At 40.0% G+C, this 16,577-nt stretch overlaps 1 protein-coding gene across 2 annotated transcripts in view; it reads right to left on the bottom strand.

Annotated features, from left to right (window-relative positions):
- Positions 1-16,577, bottom strand: part of SLC12A6 (solute carrier family 12 member 6) — a 95,742-nt gene that overhangs the window by 33,834 nt on the left and 45,331 nt on the right. Inside the window, exons 2-5 of one of the 2 annotated variants that reach the window (XM_004609531.2) lie at positions 16,531-16,575; positions 3,079-3,173; positions 1,507-1,638; positions 20-166 (exon numbers count right to left, since the gene is read on the bottom strand). In XM_004609531.2, coding sequence (XP_004609588.1) covers positions 20-166; positions 1,507-1,638; positions 3,079-3,173; positions 16,531-16,575 — 419 coding nt within the window. The remainder of the gene's footprint in view (positions 1-19; positions 167-1,506; positions 1,639-3,078; positions 3,174-16,530; positions 16,576-16,577) is intronic. The other variant, XM_004609532.3, reaches the window with a different exon arrangement.

Below are 16,577 nucleotides of genomic sequence, written 5' to 3'. Positions count from 1 at the left end.
GAACCAACTAAGGACTTACACAGCAGCAGCAGATAAGGACAATTGCAAAGGCCTGAAGAACTCCAGCTGTGCCCACCACCCACGTAAGGCGTAGAAAAAGAATCACTCCAAAAATGTTCTGTAGACATGGAAGGTAGACACCCATGAAGGTACCCATTTGGGGGCTCTGGAAAAAAATGTCGACAAAACAATTATATAGTCATTTATGAAAAATGCTTTTATTCGTTTACTTGTATCTGAAGGTTTATTCTCCAGTGACCAAATTCATCTTAAACTGAGATTAATATAAACAGTGTTTAAATTTTTATTAAAAAAATACATACATACATATATATATATATATATATATATTTTACTGATTTACAAAGCTGTTCAGAATAGGGTTTCAGGGATACAATGTTCCCATCTCATGTCATGAGCCCATCCCACCCCAGGCTCCCTCCCACCCTTCAACCTAACCTCTAAGCAATTTCTTAAAAGAAGCACATATAAAATCTTACAATGTCTTCACTGTATTTAGTTATGTCTAAGGCTATATACTCTTTTTTTGGAGGGGTGCTTTGGGCCACTAGTGCTCAGGGCTTACTCCTAGCTCTTTGCTCAGAGGTCACTCCTGGAGGGCTTGGGGAACCATATGGGGTGCCAGGACTTGAACCCATGTTGACAGAGTGCAAGGCAAGTGCCATACCCATTGTACTACTGCTCCAGCCCCGCAGGCTATACATTCTTACTGTATATGAGTTCCCACAAATTTCCCTAGATGTTTGACCACAAATAAACTTAACTAGATCCTCACACACACACAATTTAAAATCCTTCATAATAACTGGTATTTGATATTATATTTGAAATATAGCATTATATTTCAAATATAATAAATATTTGGCAAGACAGAGATCTGAGAGCTGTTTTACTCCTGACAAATCAGAAAGCTAATGTGTAATACTGTTCATATTTTCATTTTAATAAAAAATGATATTTGGTCTTTGAAAAACCCAACAACTTCACAACAGACATATGGCATCAGCAGATGGATGTTTTCTTCCCTCTCCCTGGAATGCTCTTCTCTCAGTTATTACATGGTTCACTTGCTCATAATACTTAGGTTTCTGCTCAAATATCAGTCAGAAGAATTTCCCAACCAATCTCTCGAAAGACCAACATTCTCTGCCCTGGCTAACTGCTGCCCCGTTGTGGGTGTGTGTGGTTTTTTCCTCCCACCCCTTTCTCCATCTCCCTTCCCCTCTCCACTCTCCCTTCTTCTCCCTCTCCTTACTCCCTCTTCCCTTCTCACCTACCCCCCTTTTCCTCACTCCCCTCTGCCTCTGTGCTCAGGGCTTACTCCTGACTGCGCTTAGAGATCACTCCTGCCAGGACACAGAGGACCTTATGGGGTCCCAGAGATCAAACTCAGGTTGGTCATGTACAAGGCTAACACCATACCTGCTGTACTATCTCTTTGGCCTAGAACTCTTCTGATTTCTTCTTGTTATTCTAAGTTCTCACCTTAGTGGGTTTTTTTTTCCCTTCAGTAATGTTCTCTGCCTCTTCATGTTCCTTTGCTCCTTGGGTCAGGTTAGTGTAATTGGCCATGCGGTTGAGTAGAGAAGACACCTTTGGTCTGGTGTCCATTTCTTCCTATAAATATAGAAATGCAGGAAATGAGAATGAAAAGAATATATGGGAAAAAAGCATCAAGATGATATCTCTACCAGAAAATGCAAAATAAATGAGAAGATATTCTAAAGAAAATGCTAATAAAACTGTTTCTCTCCCACATGAAAATACCGTACTTAATCAGGACTACATCAATTCATTTGCAATAGCTTAACTCTACAGTAAAACCAAAATCACCCTGACTCCCATAGGTAGCTGTAATTTCATACAGAACATTAAGAATGTGATTTTTTTTTCAGTGCCAAGGATTGAACCCAGGACCTCATACACATAAGGCAAGTGCTCTGTTGCTGGGCTCCACCATTCCAAGGCCCCAATATGATATTTTTTAGGTTCCAGTTTCCCTTTCATTAGGCTACAACAGTTCTAGGAAAGCTTATAGCTGCTATATCTAGGGAAGCTTATAACAGCAGGTCAATGAAAAAAATCTGTGACTAAAACTTCTGTAATATGCAACTCAGACTTTTCCTTAAAGGACACCAAGAGAAAATATAATTTTAAAATAGTCACACAATGAGGGATGAAGAGATATTACAGCACATAGGGTGTTTGCCTTACATAGGACTTACTGAGGTTCATGTTCTGGTATAACACATAATATAGTCCCCCTGAGCCCCACCAGTAGTGATTCCTAAGCACAGAACCAGAAGTAAGTCCTGAGCACTGTTGGGTGTGACAAAAAAGAATCGAAATAGATAACCAAATACAGGCATACTGATAGATACTGTACTCACATTATTGCCCAAAGGTAAGTGAAGGCAGTGCAGTATTAAATCAATCTTTTCAACAACTAGTCTAGTGCCTCTCAGATTTCATGCTGTCTTAAGTAAGACAGAGAGGTATTTTATTTTGTTGTCTTTTGGGCCACACCTGGCCTGGCTTGGAACTTATTCTTGGCTCTGTGCTCAGAGACCATTCCTGGCTGTACTCAGGTTGATATTCTGTGCCAGGGATCAAACCTTGATAAGTTACAAGCCTCCTATACTATCTCTCTGGCTCAGGTTTTCTTAATCTAGCAGGTTGTTTCCTGCACTTTTTGGTGAGTAGTTTCAGGTAAGTGATAATTTTCTTAAACATAATATGAAAAAAATACTACTTTATACCTAGCTGAATAACAATTCCACAGTAAACATTCAAATCCCAGTTGATTTAGAAAGCAAAATTCTTCATATGCCCATGCAGTCAACATTCCTCCTACCTTCATAAAAATTTGATTTAATGGCTACTCATTAATTAGTAGAAAAAATTAGATTATATAGACTAAACTATGATAACAACTATTGTCTTTTAACAATTAGTTATTATTCAACTGTAACATTTTAAAGCTAAATGGGACAGAGAACAGTTATCTTGAAACCTACGTTCCTAAAATTTTTGCCCTAGTTTTCACCTAGGTATTACCTCAAATAGTGCCAAGTTTTTATCAAAATATTCATCTCCTTCTTCATAATTGGAATTATTGAGATAAGCATTCCGAGCTTTCTTATGCCCATCATCTGGAAAAAAAAATTAAAAGTTATTTTCTCATTAGGAATTTAAGAAGCATCAGCACCAAATGTATGCTGTCTTTGTATTAACAGAATTCATTTTTATATTCAAAGCGGGGATTGGGGATTTGGGGGGTCACACTGGTAGTGCTCAGGAGTCACGCCGGGAGGTTCCTGGGGGAAATCGTGTGGTGCTGGTAACCAAACTAGCGGCACACAAGGCAAGCATTTTAATCCCTGTTACTAACTCCACGGCACCTACATATTAAAGTATTTCTATTATTTATTTTTAGGAAGCAAAAAAATAAGGTCTTATTGTGGAAATAAAATTTCACCTTTTATAAATATAAAAAAGTACTACTGTCTTTGTAAACAAAATGAAAAATAAAATGTTCATATTAAAATTTTAATCTGAGAATGGTAGAACTCAATCAGCACTGTACAGAACAAAAACATATCTCTAAGAAGTAAACACAGCTCATTTTTTTCCTTAACAATACTAAGTACTTTGGAAACACTAAAATTCCTGCCTATAGAGACCATCTCTTCAAGTAACCCAAGTCAGGTATTAAAGTGTTTACAAAATACCCACTCTGTATACAATACTATATGAGACATAAGCTACTTTACATACCACTGCTGTTATTAAAAATAGCAAAATCAGATCGTAAATGGAGTCATTCTTGTTACGCTCCATCCAGATTCAATAATCTAATGGAAGTTTCAAACTCCCCTCCAAATTACACTCCTAAACCAATAGATCCCGAGTTTCCTTAACAGCAACAGTGAGGTAATCTGCATGACACCCCTTAAGTTCCTTCGAAGGAATTTAGCTTTACCTGAAATGACTTTTTAATTTGTTAACAATCTTTCTCCACCCCTAACAATAAAGATCCTTTATTTTATGCAAGACTTACAGACCTTCTACTTGATGGATGAAACACTGCCTGATCGACGGATCAATTACTAAAGCCAGTAAAATCTCTAAATTGGTAAATTTGGGGAGGTGGATGGTTCGGAACACACCTAGTATTGCTCAGTGGCTTCTTCTGGCTCTATGTTCAGGGGACCACATATGGTGCCAGAATCAAATTGAAGTGACCACGTGCAAAGCACCTGTCTTAATCCTTGTACTATTCTTCAGACCCTGAATTTTGGTTTTTGAACACAGTCAATTAGAAGCCATAGCAATAGTGGGTAGAGGCTTGCCTAGCACACGGCTCACCTGGGTTTGACCCCAGCATCCCATATGGTCCCCTGATCCCTACCAAGTGTGGTCCCTGAGTGCAGAGCCAGTAGTAACCCCCTGAGCACAGCCAGGTGTTGACTAACTCCCTCCCCAACCTCATTGCCAATAATTGAAGCAAAAGCTGTCTCAGAACTGCCCAACCTTTTGTAACTGACAGTAAGTCATTAACCAAGTATTATTTTGCATATACTCTTGCTACATATTTTTGTTAATTTTTTTTAAAATACCATATATGAAGAGAAATAAAAGAGGGGCCTGAGAAATAAGTCAAGTGTTAGAATAAAATGCCTAGCCTGTGTGAAGTCCTGAATGTGACCTCAGTACCACATGGTCCCCTGAATATCATCAGGCACAGCCCTGGTGTCCTCTGAGTACCAAGTCCAAAACCATCCTGAGTATCAAAGCATCAGGCCACACCTCTAGGCTAATGAGCACAGCTGGGGGTGGCCACTATTAAAAAAAAAAAGAGAGAGATGGAGGTGGGCGGGGGAGGGGGGGTTTGCAGCAAAGAGGGGGAGAAGGGGAGAAGAATGTGTTGAGTTTCAGTATTTTCTTTAGTTCTCTATTGTATAGAAGTTACATAATTATAATGATCTGGTAGGAGAGAAAGAAAAATTTAAATTACATAACTGTCATTAAGAACTAAACTAAGATTTCAAATGTTGAGAAACAGACAACAAAGTGAAAATTAAAGAGATCTGGGCAAGGAAGATCGTTAAAGGGATGGAGTGCACACCCTACATATGTGAGGCTGGAATCCTACCCTTGACACCATTTGGCCCCTGAGCATCACCAGGTGTTGCCTAGCATCCTTCTGGCAGTCCTTGTGCCGTTCTTGGTGTTACCCTGCTGGCCCCCAAGCACTACCATATCCAACCACCCAACCACCATCAATGCCAGGCTGGGTATCTCTAGGTGTAGCCCTGACCTACCTGCTGCAGCACTATTGAGAGTGGCCCTTAGTAAAAATATAAAAAAGCAACAACAACAACAACAAAACCAGTAAAACCCATCTACATGCTTATTGGAATTCATCCCCTAGCAAAAACCACAAGGTTAAGCACAAAAAGTTTTAAATAGTTTTAGGGTCTTTCAGATATAGGGGCAACATGGGAAAAGACAGAAAAGAAAGCTGTCAGGACTTTATATTTTAAGGGTGTCTGCTGGTAAGCTATGTGAAATACCACAGCCTCTGCACAGCCTCTGCTATTCATGTACCTACTGTATGTTGAGGTACATGCTTACAGAGACTAAGCCCCACTGGACAGTTGAAGGAGTCAATCAGAGTGGCATTAGACACATGCTGCCTATGATAAATGTATTTGAACAGAAAGAAGTAAAAAGCAAAAGAATAAATGAGTCACATCAAAGGAGTCAACCTAAGGTTTAAATGAGCACAAAAGATAAATAATGCAATGGGTTATTTATGGAAATATGTGAAATATTTAAAGTAACTCTTAAAAAATGAGTCACCTTGGCAGAGTTGCTAAAGAAGACAAATCTGTGAAAAATAAAAAATGAAAAGAATCAAGCAACTACTTCGCCTTTCCTATACCAAGTATATCTAGGAAAATGAAGAGTTTCATTATCAAAGCATCCTAGTAAATCAATACAGATATAATGGTAATTAGAAAAGTCCCATAAATTTCTAAACGCTAATGATACAATGGATCATCAATGGTTTCTAAAAACATTAGCTGAAAATTGAGGTGGAACTTTCCAATTAATGGACCATGGTAATCTGGGTCCCACTAATGAATCTTAAACATCGGAGGTATAACTTAGGAACAATACAATTTCCTAATATAAAAAAGTACACTAGATAAATGGATGGACATGGAGAGTATCATGCTGAGTGAAATGAGTCAGAAGGAGAGGGACAGATACAGAATGACTGTACTCATTTGTGGTATATAAAAAATACATACAGAAGACGACTAATATCTAAGGCCAGGAAAAACAGGGGCTAGGAGGATTGGTAAATGGTTCAAGTGTGTGTGGGGTGCAGGGTAGGTAAGATAGAGAAGGGGCCAGTATGACAATAATAGTTGGAAATGATCATGCTGGACAAGAACTGAGTGTTAAAAGTAGGTAAAGGGATATATACGATAACCTTTCAGTATCTGTATTACAAACTACAATGACCAAAAATGTCAGGGGGGGTGTGGGAAGAGGGAGAGAAGGAGAGAGGGAGAAAGGAAGAGGAGAGAGGGAGAGAAAAGGAGAGGGAGAAAGGGAGGAGAGGGAGAAGAAGAGAATGAGAGGTGGGAGACAGGGAGAGAGGGGTGAGAGGGAGAGGGAGAAGAAAAGTACCTGCCATACAGGCAGGCTGACTGAAACCTAATCATGAACAGTTTTGTAGGGGTCTGTCTCACAGTGATTCAGTAAGAATATCTTTAAAATAAAAAGCACACTGTAATCTATGATGTATTACAAAATTAAGTAACTGAATTTAATTAAGTCTTTTGGGGGGGATGTGGGGAGTTTTGATTTTGGGGTAGTGCTCAGTACTTATTCCTGGCTCTGTGCTCAGGGATCAGTCCTGGCAGGGTTCATGTGACCATATTTGGTACCAAAAATTGGCAGTGTGCAAGGCAAGTGCCTTACCCACTGTGCTATCTGTCTGGACCTTCTTACATAAGTAATTCAACAATATGAAGTCATATGCTGTGCAGGGTATTTTCTTAAGTCTGGGAGAAATAGCACTGGACAAAGTAGAGACCCTGCTTTCACTGGACATATATTTAAGTCATAAAATAAGCATTTTTTTAAAAAGTGGTGAGTTCAAAGAAGAAAATGAAGCCAAAATGTCATAAATTATGACTAGGGAGTGGGAGAACAACATGAGAGAAGAACACTGGTGTGAGGGGCCAGGAGCCATAGTACAGTGTAGGGCGTTACTTTTGGCTCTGGACTCAGGAATGACTTCTGGAAGTGCATGGGGGTCATATGGGATGCTGGGGAATCAAACCTGAGTCAGCAACTTGCAAGGCAATTATTCTACCTGCTGTACTATCTCTCCATCCCCTGATAAGTTTATTTATTGTTTTTATTTTTTTTGGGGGGCACACCTGGTGGTGCTCAGGTACTTAGGTGTTGGCCTGGTGGAGCTCTCTGGCAGAGTTCAAGGGATCATATGGGTTCTGGGGATCAAACCTGGGACAGGTGTGCATGGCAAATGCCCTACCTACTGTACTAGTGATCCAGCTTTGCACCCACTATGCCCCTGCAAGGTCGTTAAAATAAACTAGTAGGAATTAAAGGGTTTTGATTAAACCTAACAAAAGTTTAATTCACCAACCACTGTGTCACTGTCCTCCCGTTGTTCATCAATTTGCTCGAGAGGGCACCAGTAACATCTCCATTGTGAGATTTGTTACTGTTTTTGGCATATCAAATACGCTATGGGTAGCTTGGCAGGCTCTGCCATGAGGGCAGGATACTCTCGGTAGCTTGCCGGGATGAGAGGGATGGAGGAATCGAACCGGGTCAGGCATGTGCATGGCAAACACCCTACCAGATGTGCTATCACTCCAGTCCAAGGATGTGAGAGCGATCTGGCTTCGACATCTATCACCCCATTGATTGCCAGGGTTAATTCGGCTGATCTGACTGGCTAGGCGGGTGTCCCCTTGCTCCCTCACCGCTCCATGTGGCACTCGGTCGAAGAGGACAGCCTTCCCCAATAGAGATGGACCAGTCTTCAGTTGAGGGTATACAAGTAGCTGCACTCCCCTGCTAAAACCTCCAAACAAGCTCTCAATTCACCAAGAAAGTATATAATTTTAACACACATCTATTGTTTATATGATGCTTTCAGTGTAACAAATTACTCCTAAATTTGGTGGATTAAACGATATCTATTTACTATGGCACATTCTCTATAGGCTAGGATTATGGACGTGGCTTAACTGGGCTGTCTGCTTCCATGTTCCATAAAGTTCTAATCAAGCACCTCCTAGCACTAAATCTCATTTAAAGGCCTGGGGAAGATCAATTTCCAAGTTCACCAACACAGCTTTTGCTTAAAAAGATTCAATTTTTGGCAATGGTTGGCCAAGAACTTCTTTTGGTTCTTTACTATGTGAGCCTGTCCACAAGATAGCTTGGTGTACAGCAGTTGAATTCCCTCAAAGAAAGCTATCAAAAGAGCCAGAGAGGAAGTGCAAGGTACAAGTCACACTCCTTGTAAACTCATTTTGAAAATGAAACCATCATATCCTAATTAGAAGACATCAGTCATTTCAATCCTTGTTCAAAGATGAAAGGATAATATAAGGCCATGAAAACCAAGAAGAAAAGATCTTTGGTAGTCAGTCAATCTAAGAGACTACATACTCCTTCCTTCTTTCCATCTTCCCATTCAACCATCACTAACATTCAACTATACCACAAAATAAATATGAGAAAAACTTGACAGAACTACAGTGAGAAACTGATAAATGTATAATAACATAGAAATTTTAAAGTATTCTTTCAGTAACTGATAGATGTTGACAAAATAAGAGTTAAGATGGGCTGGACAGTACAGTGGGTAGGGCATTTGCCTTGCGTGCAACTGACCCGTTTTTGATCCCTGGCATCCCATATGGTCCCCTGAGCACCAGCAGGAGTAATTTGACTGCAGAGCCAGGAGTAACCCCAGGATCGCTAGGGTGTCACCAAAAAAAGCCAAAAAAAAAAAAAAGTAAAACCCCAAACCAGTTAAGAGATCTAAATATTATAATGAATAACATTACCTAACAGACAAGAGTTCTGTATCTGATATTATAAGACACTTTATTCAAATATATATAGAAAAATTAAAAATTATCAATAATTTTTAAATAATCTGAGAAACCGAACAATGTGTTTCTTTTTGGATCACACCCAGTTGTGCTCAGAGCTTACTCCTGGCAATTCTCAGGGAACCACATGGGGTGCTGGGGATCGAACCCATGTCAGGCATAGACAAGGCAAGTACTATCTTTCTGGCCCTGACTGACCAATTCTTAAGCAAGTGTAAGCAGGCTATAATAGTTATCTCTAACAATTAGTCAGAATTCTAGGAAGATAAATTTAGGGCTGGTCTTTTGGAAAACAATATGGACGATTCTCAAAAAACTAGAGGTTGAGCTCCCATTTGACCCAGCAATACCACTGCTGGGAATATATCCCAGAAAAGCCAAAAAGTATAGTCGAAGTGACATATGCACTTATATGTTCACCGCAGCACTGTTTACAATAGCCAGAATCTGGAAAAAACCCGAGTGCCCTAGAACAGATGACTGGTTGAAGAAAATCTGGTACATCTATACAATGGAATACTATGCAGCTGTTAGAAAAAATGAGGTCATGACATTTGCATATAAGTGGATCAACATGGAAAGTATCATGCTAAGTGAAATGAGTCAGAAAGAGAGAGACAGACATAGAAAGATTGCACTCATCTGTGGAATATAGAATAATAGACTATAAGACTAACGCCCAAGAATAGTAGAAATAAGTACCAGGAGGTTGTCTCCATGGCTTGGAGGCTGGTCTCTCATTCTGGGTAACTCAGGGAAGGGACCACCAAGTAAAATGTGGTCGGAGGTCATGTGGGGGAAGGGTGATGCGGGCCAAATACAGACTAGAGACTGAACACAATGGCCACTCAACACCTTTATTGCAAACCACAACACCTAATCAGAGAGAGAGAACAAAGGGGAATACCCTGCCATAGTGGCAGGGTGGGGTGGGGGGGAGACGGGACTGGGAAGGGGGGGAGGGATGTTGGGTTTACTGGTGGTGGAGAATGGGCACTGGTGAAGGGATGGGTTATCGAACTTTGTATGGGGAAAACATGAGCACAAAGATGTATTGATCTGTAACTGTACCCTCACAATGACTCTCTAATTAAAAATAAACTAATAAAAAAATTTAAAAAAAAAGATAAATTTAGGGCTGGAGAGACAGTTCAAAGGGGTGAGCACATGCTTCACATGCGGGTTCAATCCCCAATATGACATGGTCTTCCCAAGCACCCCTGGCCACCACCCCAATCACAGAGTTGGAAGGAGCCCCAGATAGAGCACTGAAAGGTGTGGCCCAAAATTAAACATATAAAAAGGTGAAACTATTTAAGGACTGAATGATGATGCAAATACTACCTACTCAAACTCAAAACTCACATGAAAAAGAATGTTAATGCTTTAAAATTTTACACTAGCAAAACAAAAAGAACAAAAAATTACATGAGCAGAGTACTTAATTTAGGAAGACAGAAATAGAGCAGAATTCATTTTAATTTCATAAAATAAAAAATAGATAGATGACTGTACTACTGAGTTTTTTGAGTTATATGTGTGATATTGCCTTTTTCATCTTTTTAGCTTTCTCATTTTCTTTGATCCTTAAGCTTTAAATCTCTTATAAGCTGCAAATGGTGAAATTTTAAAAATATGACAATTGTCTTTTTGTCAAGTTTATTCATTAGTCAGATAGTTGGGATGGCTTCCACCAGCTTTTGATTTCAATTTGTCCTTTTTCTATGGTTCATTCTCATTTTATCACCACTTTTTACTGTTCTTTCTTTTCCTTTTACTTCATTTTCTCTTTCATTTCTTGGAGTTTCCACTATTTTATTTCTACTTAAGCAAGTACTCGACATTATACCACACATTTTATTTAAAATGGTTAAATGGGGATTTAAACAATACCATGTCATCCTCCCAAAAAACACAAAGACTTTCAAACACTTAAGTCTCAACTCTTCTCTGGAATTACAATGAAATTGGACCAAATAATGATTGTCAGGGACTGTCCAATGCATTGCAAGTTGTTTAAAAAAAAACCCTTGGCTTCTATTCACTAGATGCCAATAGCATCTTCAGTAGTGACAGCTAAAAACATCTTTTAGATGTTTAGAGTTGAGCTCTCCCAAACATCCCCTGAGGAGCAATATTGTCGCCTGTCGAAAAATCAAGAGTAAGATGGTACCGCTTTTTAAAAAACCTTAGGTTTATTTTTTACTTTTTAGGTTTTGGGGCCACACCCAACTGTGCTCAGGGATTACTCCTGGCTCTGTACTCAAGTATCACTTCTAGTTTGGCGTAGGGTGCCATGTGAAATGCCAGAGATTGAACCCTGACTGGTCATGGACAAGGCAAGTGCCTGACCTGCTGTACTGTCTCTCTAGCCCCTCATTTCTAATCTACTTAATCTCTTATCAAATCCCACCTTTAGCATACTACTTTGTTGTGGGGCTGAAGCGATAGCACAGCGTTTGCCTTGCACGCGGCCGACCCGGGTTCGATTCCCAGCATCCCATATGGTCCCCTGAGCACCGCCAGGGGTGATTCCTGAGGGCAGATCCAGGAGTAACCCCTGTGCATTGCCAGGTGTGACCCAAAAAGCAAAAAATAAATAAAATAACTTTGTTGTAACTCAGAACCAAAATTCATATCCTTGGGCTTTTAGGATTATCCCCTTGGAGGATAACTGAGACTAGCTGCAATAATATATTGAATTAAACAGCTCAACAGATAACTATCATATTGCATATTCCTTGTTTTATTATCTAAATAATGCTGTTATCACTTGGAAACTTACTGATATCTCAAAGGACAATTTTAAAATCTGGGAAATTCTGTGCCACACTTGGCAGTACTCTGGAATTGCTTCCTGAACAGGTTGTGGTCCAAATCTGGGTGTTCTTGGGAACGGAGTGATAGTACAGCGGGTAGGGTGTTTGCCTTGCACTTGACCAACCTGGGTTTAATCCCTGGCATCCCATATGGTCCCCTGAGCACCACCAGGAGTAACCCCTGAGCATTGCTGAGTGTGACCCAAAAAGCAGCAAACAAACAAAACCACCAAATCTGGGTGTTCTGATGCAAGCCCTTTGGGTCATCTCCCTGGCCCTCACTGTTTAGACAGATAATGTCTTCAGTTCTACACGAAATTGTATTACTTTTTTATTTTTATTTTTTTATTTTTTTGCTTTTTGGGTCACACCCAGCACTGCTCAGGGGTTACTCCTGGCTTTGCACTCAGGAATTACTCCTGGCGGTGCTTGGGGGACCATATGGGATGCTGGGAATCGAACCCGGGTCGGCCGTGTGCAAGGCAAACGCCCTACCCGCTGTGCTATCGCTCCGGCCCCTGTATTACTTTTTTAAAAAAAGTTTGCTTGTAGGGGCTGGAGAGCTAAGCTAGTCAGTAAGTAGGGCACTTGCCTTGCATGCAGTTGACCCGAGTTTGATCCCCGGCACCCCATATCCGCACAATCCCATCAGGAGTGATCCCTGAGTGCAGAACCAGGAGTAAACCCTGAACACAGCTGGTTTGTGTTTCCAAAATCAACAACAAAAAGTATATTTTTGTAACAGAAAAATAGTATGCCAAATATCTTATTTTCATAAAAAGTTTACTACTCTGATGCTATTATTTTTATAATGTCATTTTTATCAGTTATACACTACAGTCTAGGCTTAAGATAAATCTCAAGTTCTCTCCTTAGTCTCATGATCTTGTTAAATGGCCTTTTCTGATCTGAGCTAGACAAGAGAGCAGAAAATGTACTCAATTTATCCTGGTATAGATTTTGCTTTTTTGGGTGGGGTGGGATGGGATGGAGGGAGTGGGACCACACCTAGTTATACTCAGGCTTACTCTGGGCTCTGTGCTCAGAGAGCACTCCTGGTGATGCTGCGGGTTAAACCTGGGCTGGCTCCATGTACTAACACCTTACCCCTGTACTCTCTGGTGCCAGGGTTCAGCTTTAAACCGTCTGACTATGTAAATATGAAAGGTTGCACAACTATCAGAAATTATGGTTTTTACTATATGTCAGAAAGAGGCACACATGATATGACTAGTTGTTCTGTTTATTTTTACCCCATGGGAGTGGCGTTTTTATTTTGGTTTTTTTGCACATGCAACTGTGCTCAGAACTTACTCCTGGCTCTGCACAAGGATCACTCCTGGCAGAGCTTGGGGGACCATATGTGTGCTGGGGATTGAACCCAGGTTGTCCACGTGCAAGGCAAATATCTTCTCCTCTGTACCATTTCTCTAGCTCCTATGGTTGTTCTTCATGCAACACCTGGTACCCAGTGGTGTTTGGGGACCATGCAGGACCTGGGACTGATGCACGTGCAAAGCATGTGCTCCAGAGCTCTTCGAGTCATCTCCTTGGCCTTTGAGATTCCTTAAATATACTAGCTTTTATTCTTTTTCCTTTGTGACTTACGTATTGAAGAAACCATATCATTTGTTCAGAAGATTTTTGTTTTTTTGGGCCACATCTAGTGTGCGCGATGGTTACTCCTGGCTTAGTGCTCAGGGGAGGTTCTCAAGGTACACTTGAGACCAAGTGGTGGTGGGGATCAAGTCCAGGCCATTCATGTATGCACTTCGATCCTAAAGTAGTTTTTGATGGTTTGGATTTTGATATACATGATGCCATTTACCATGTTATGGGTTTTGTTATTACAAAAAGGTAGTTTGTTTTAGAGCAGATGTTCCAAACTTATTTGGCTTATCACCCGCAGTGAAAATTTACCTTCTTTAAACAAACAGCAAATGGCCCACAATTGCAACCAAAGCTACTACTGTCCCACTGGACTTTCTATCCATTTCAGAAAATAGTGGCCTTGGATTAATCACATTTAGTATTTTAAGGATGAGGAAGGAAAACACACTCAGTGTGGTACTTTGGTATCCTATTAGGAAATATAAATCACATGGTTTCGTTTTTATTTTGTCATTCACTAGGGTCACTCCTGCTCTTGTGGAGGCAAGTATGTAAAGTTTATGCTATACCACTTGAGCCACAAATTCTGGGCCCCTGATTATCTTTCTTTTTGAGATATTAGAAATTATTGATGATTAGAGTTTAGGTCCATTAATTTCAAAACTATAGATATTTGGGGCTGTAGTGATAGCACAGTGGGTAGGGCATTTGATTCCAGTATCCCATGTGGTCCCCTGAGCACCGCCAGGAGTAATTCCTGAGTGCAGAGCCAGGAGTAACCACTGTGCATCATCGAGTGTGACCCAAAAAAGAAAGAAAAAAAAAGTATATACTCTGTTTATTACATAATTTTCCTTATCAATGGAAACAAATGTGGTGGGTATTAGTGCCACATTCAATTATGCTCAGGAGTCCATGCAATGCTGAAGATCAAACCTGGGTCTGCTGCATACAAGGTAATGGCTTTTTTTTCTGTACTACCCTACTTCCCGGGTCTCCTAGCAGAAACACCTTTTTGTTTGTCTGTTTGTAGACCACACCTGGTATTACTCAGGACTTACTCCTAGCTCTGTGTTCAGGGATAACTCCCAGCAGGGCTCAAGGTACTATTACAGGGTGCTGGGAAGCACCTTAGCCACTGTACTATCATCTTAAACCCAGCAGAAATACTTTTATAAGAACATTTTCCATAAATATACTATTTGGTTACCCTTGGATATAGTAAAATGCAAGATAAATATTCAAATTAGTCAATTCCTTTTTTTTTTTTCTTTTTTGGGTCACACCCAGCGATGCACAGGGGTCACTCCTGGCTCATGCACTCAGGAATTACTCCTGGCAATGCTTCGGGGACCATATGGGATGCTGGGAATCGAACCCGGGTCAGCCGTGTGCAAGGCAAATGCCCTACCCGCTGTGCTATCGCTCCAGCCCCCTCAAATTAGTCAATTCTTAGAATAAACTGATTCACCAGAATGTTACAATAGTCACAAATTAGTTTTTGTCTTTCTGCTATACTGAACGGAATGGCAATGCCTCTGAAAAGAATCTTAAGCTTTCTGAGATAACTACACACATGAAAAAAAAAAACCCTAACTCCTGTCTATATCCAAAAGTTAGACAATTTAACAGACAAATGTGTGCATGTATATTATATTTATATGGCCCTAGATAAAATAGTTTTGAAAAAAATAAAGTACCAAAAACTAATAAAGTATTAGATACATTTCAAATCAAATGTTTCTTGGACATTCACCAAGAAGTAGTAAGTAAGGTATTTCTCTTTAAATCTGTCAGCATACTGAATTACATGAATTCATTTCTAGTAATAAGCCAACCATGTATTTTAGGTAAAATGCACAAGGTAACTTTTAAAAGTATATTTCCATACTTAGACGTCAAGATACTGATATATTTAGAATATCTGTGCTCCTAAGCAAAACTTATCTATATTTTTCTCATATAGACATTGTTAAGTTTGTGTGTCAAGGCTATACAAGATGCAAGTTTTTGTGTTTATATACATATATTTATTATTTAATTTTTTTTGTTTTGTTTTGGGGCCACATCCAGCTTTGCTCAGGGTTTACTCCTGGCTATGCATTCAGGGACCACTCCTGGCAGGGCTCAGGGGGTCATATGGGTGCTGGGAATCAAACCTGGGTAAGCAACATGTGAAGCAAGTGCTCTACCCTCTACTATCACTCTAGCTCTGGAAGTGTTTGTTTTTACATTCCTTGAGAGAAAATCTAAGAGCTGAATTACTAATCTTATCTTTTGGCTTTGGGACACACCTGACTGTTCTTAGGGCTTACTCCTGATTTTGCACTCAGTGATCATTACTGATGTAATGGCTCAGGAGACAATATGGGGAGCTGTGGATCAAACCTGAGTCAGGTGTAAGCAAGGCAAACACCTCAAGTACTGTACTATCTCTCCAACCTCAAGAGAAATAATACTGTTATATTCGTTTTTTGAGAGGGGTGGGAGGAGAAACAAGCTGTGCTCAGGACTTACTCCTCGCTCTGTCTTAAGGATCACCTGGTGGGATTCAGGGGAACATATGCAGTGCCAGAGATTGAACCTAGGTTGGCTACATGCAAGGTAAGTGCCTTATCCACTGTACTATATCTCTGACCCCAAGGAGGGTGATTTTTTTAACACAGTTAAAAAGTCTACTAAAATTACTTTATAATGTAACTGAATGAAGTATTAGCAAATATTGCTAGCTTCTTGAAACTTACCAAGCTGGAAACAGAAACAGCATGAAAAAAGTTATAGACTGAAAAGTAGAAAGTGAGGGGAAAGAAAATAGTATTAGAGATTGGAATAATGTTGGATAGTTTTAAGTGGAGAAAAGGTGACTTTAAAGAGAGTCAATCTCCACTGTAGTACTATACCTAACAGTTGTCTGTGTTCCCCTGTGACGGAGTTCTGACTCGGGTCT

Source organism: Sorex araneus, chromosome 3 (assembly GCF_027595985.1).
Source record: "Sorex araneus isolate mSorAra2 chromosome 3, mSorAra2.pri, whole genome shotgun sequence".
Lineage (NCBI taxonomy): Eukaryota > Metazoa > Chordata > Mammalia > Eulipotyphla > Soricidae > Sorex > Sorex araneus.
Note: the sequence above shows the minus strand (reverse complement) of the source record. Positions and strands in the feature narration are given on the sequence as shown.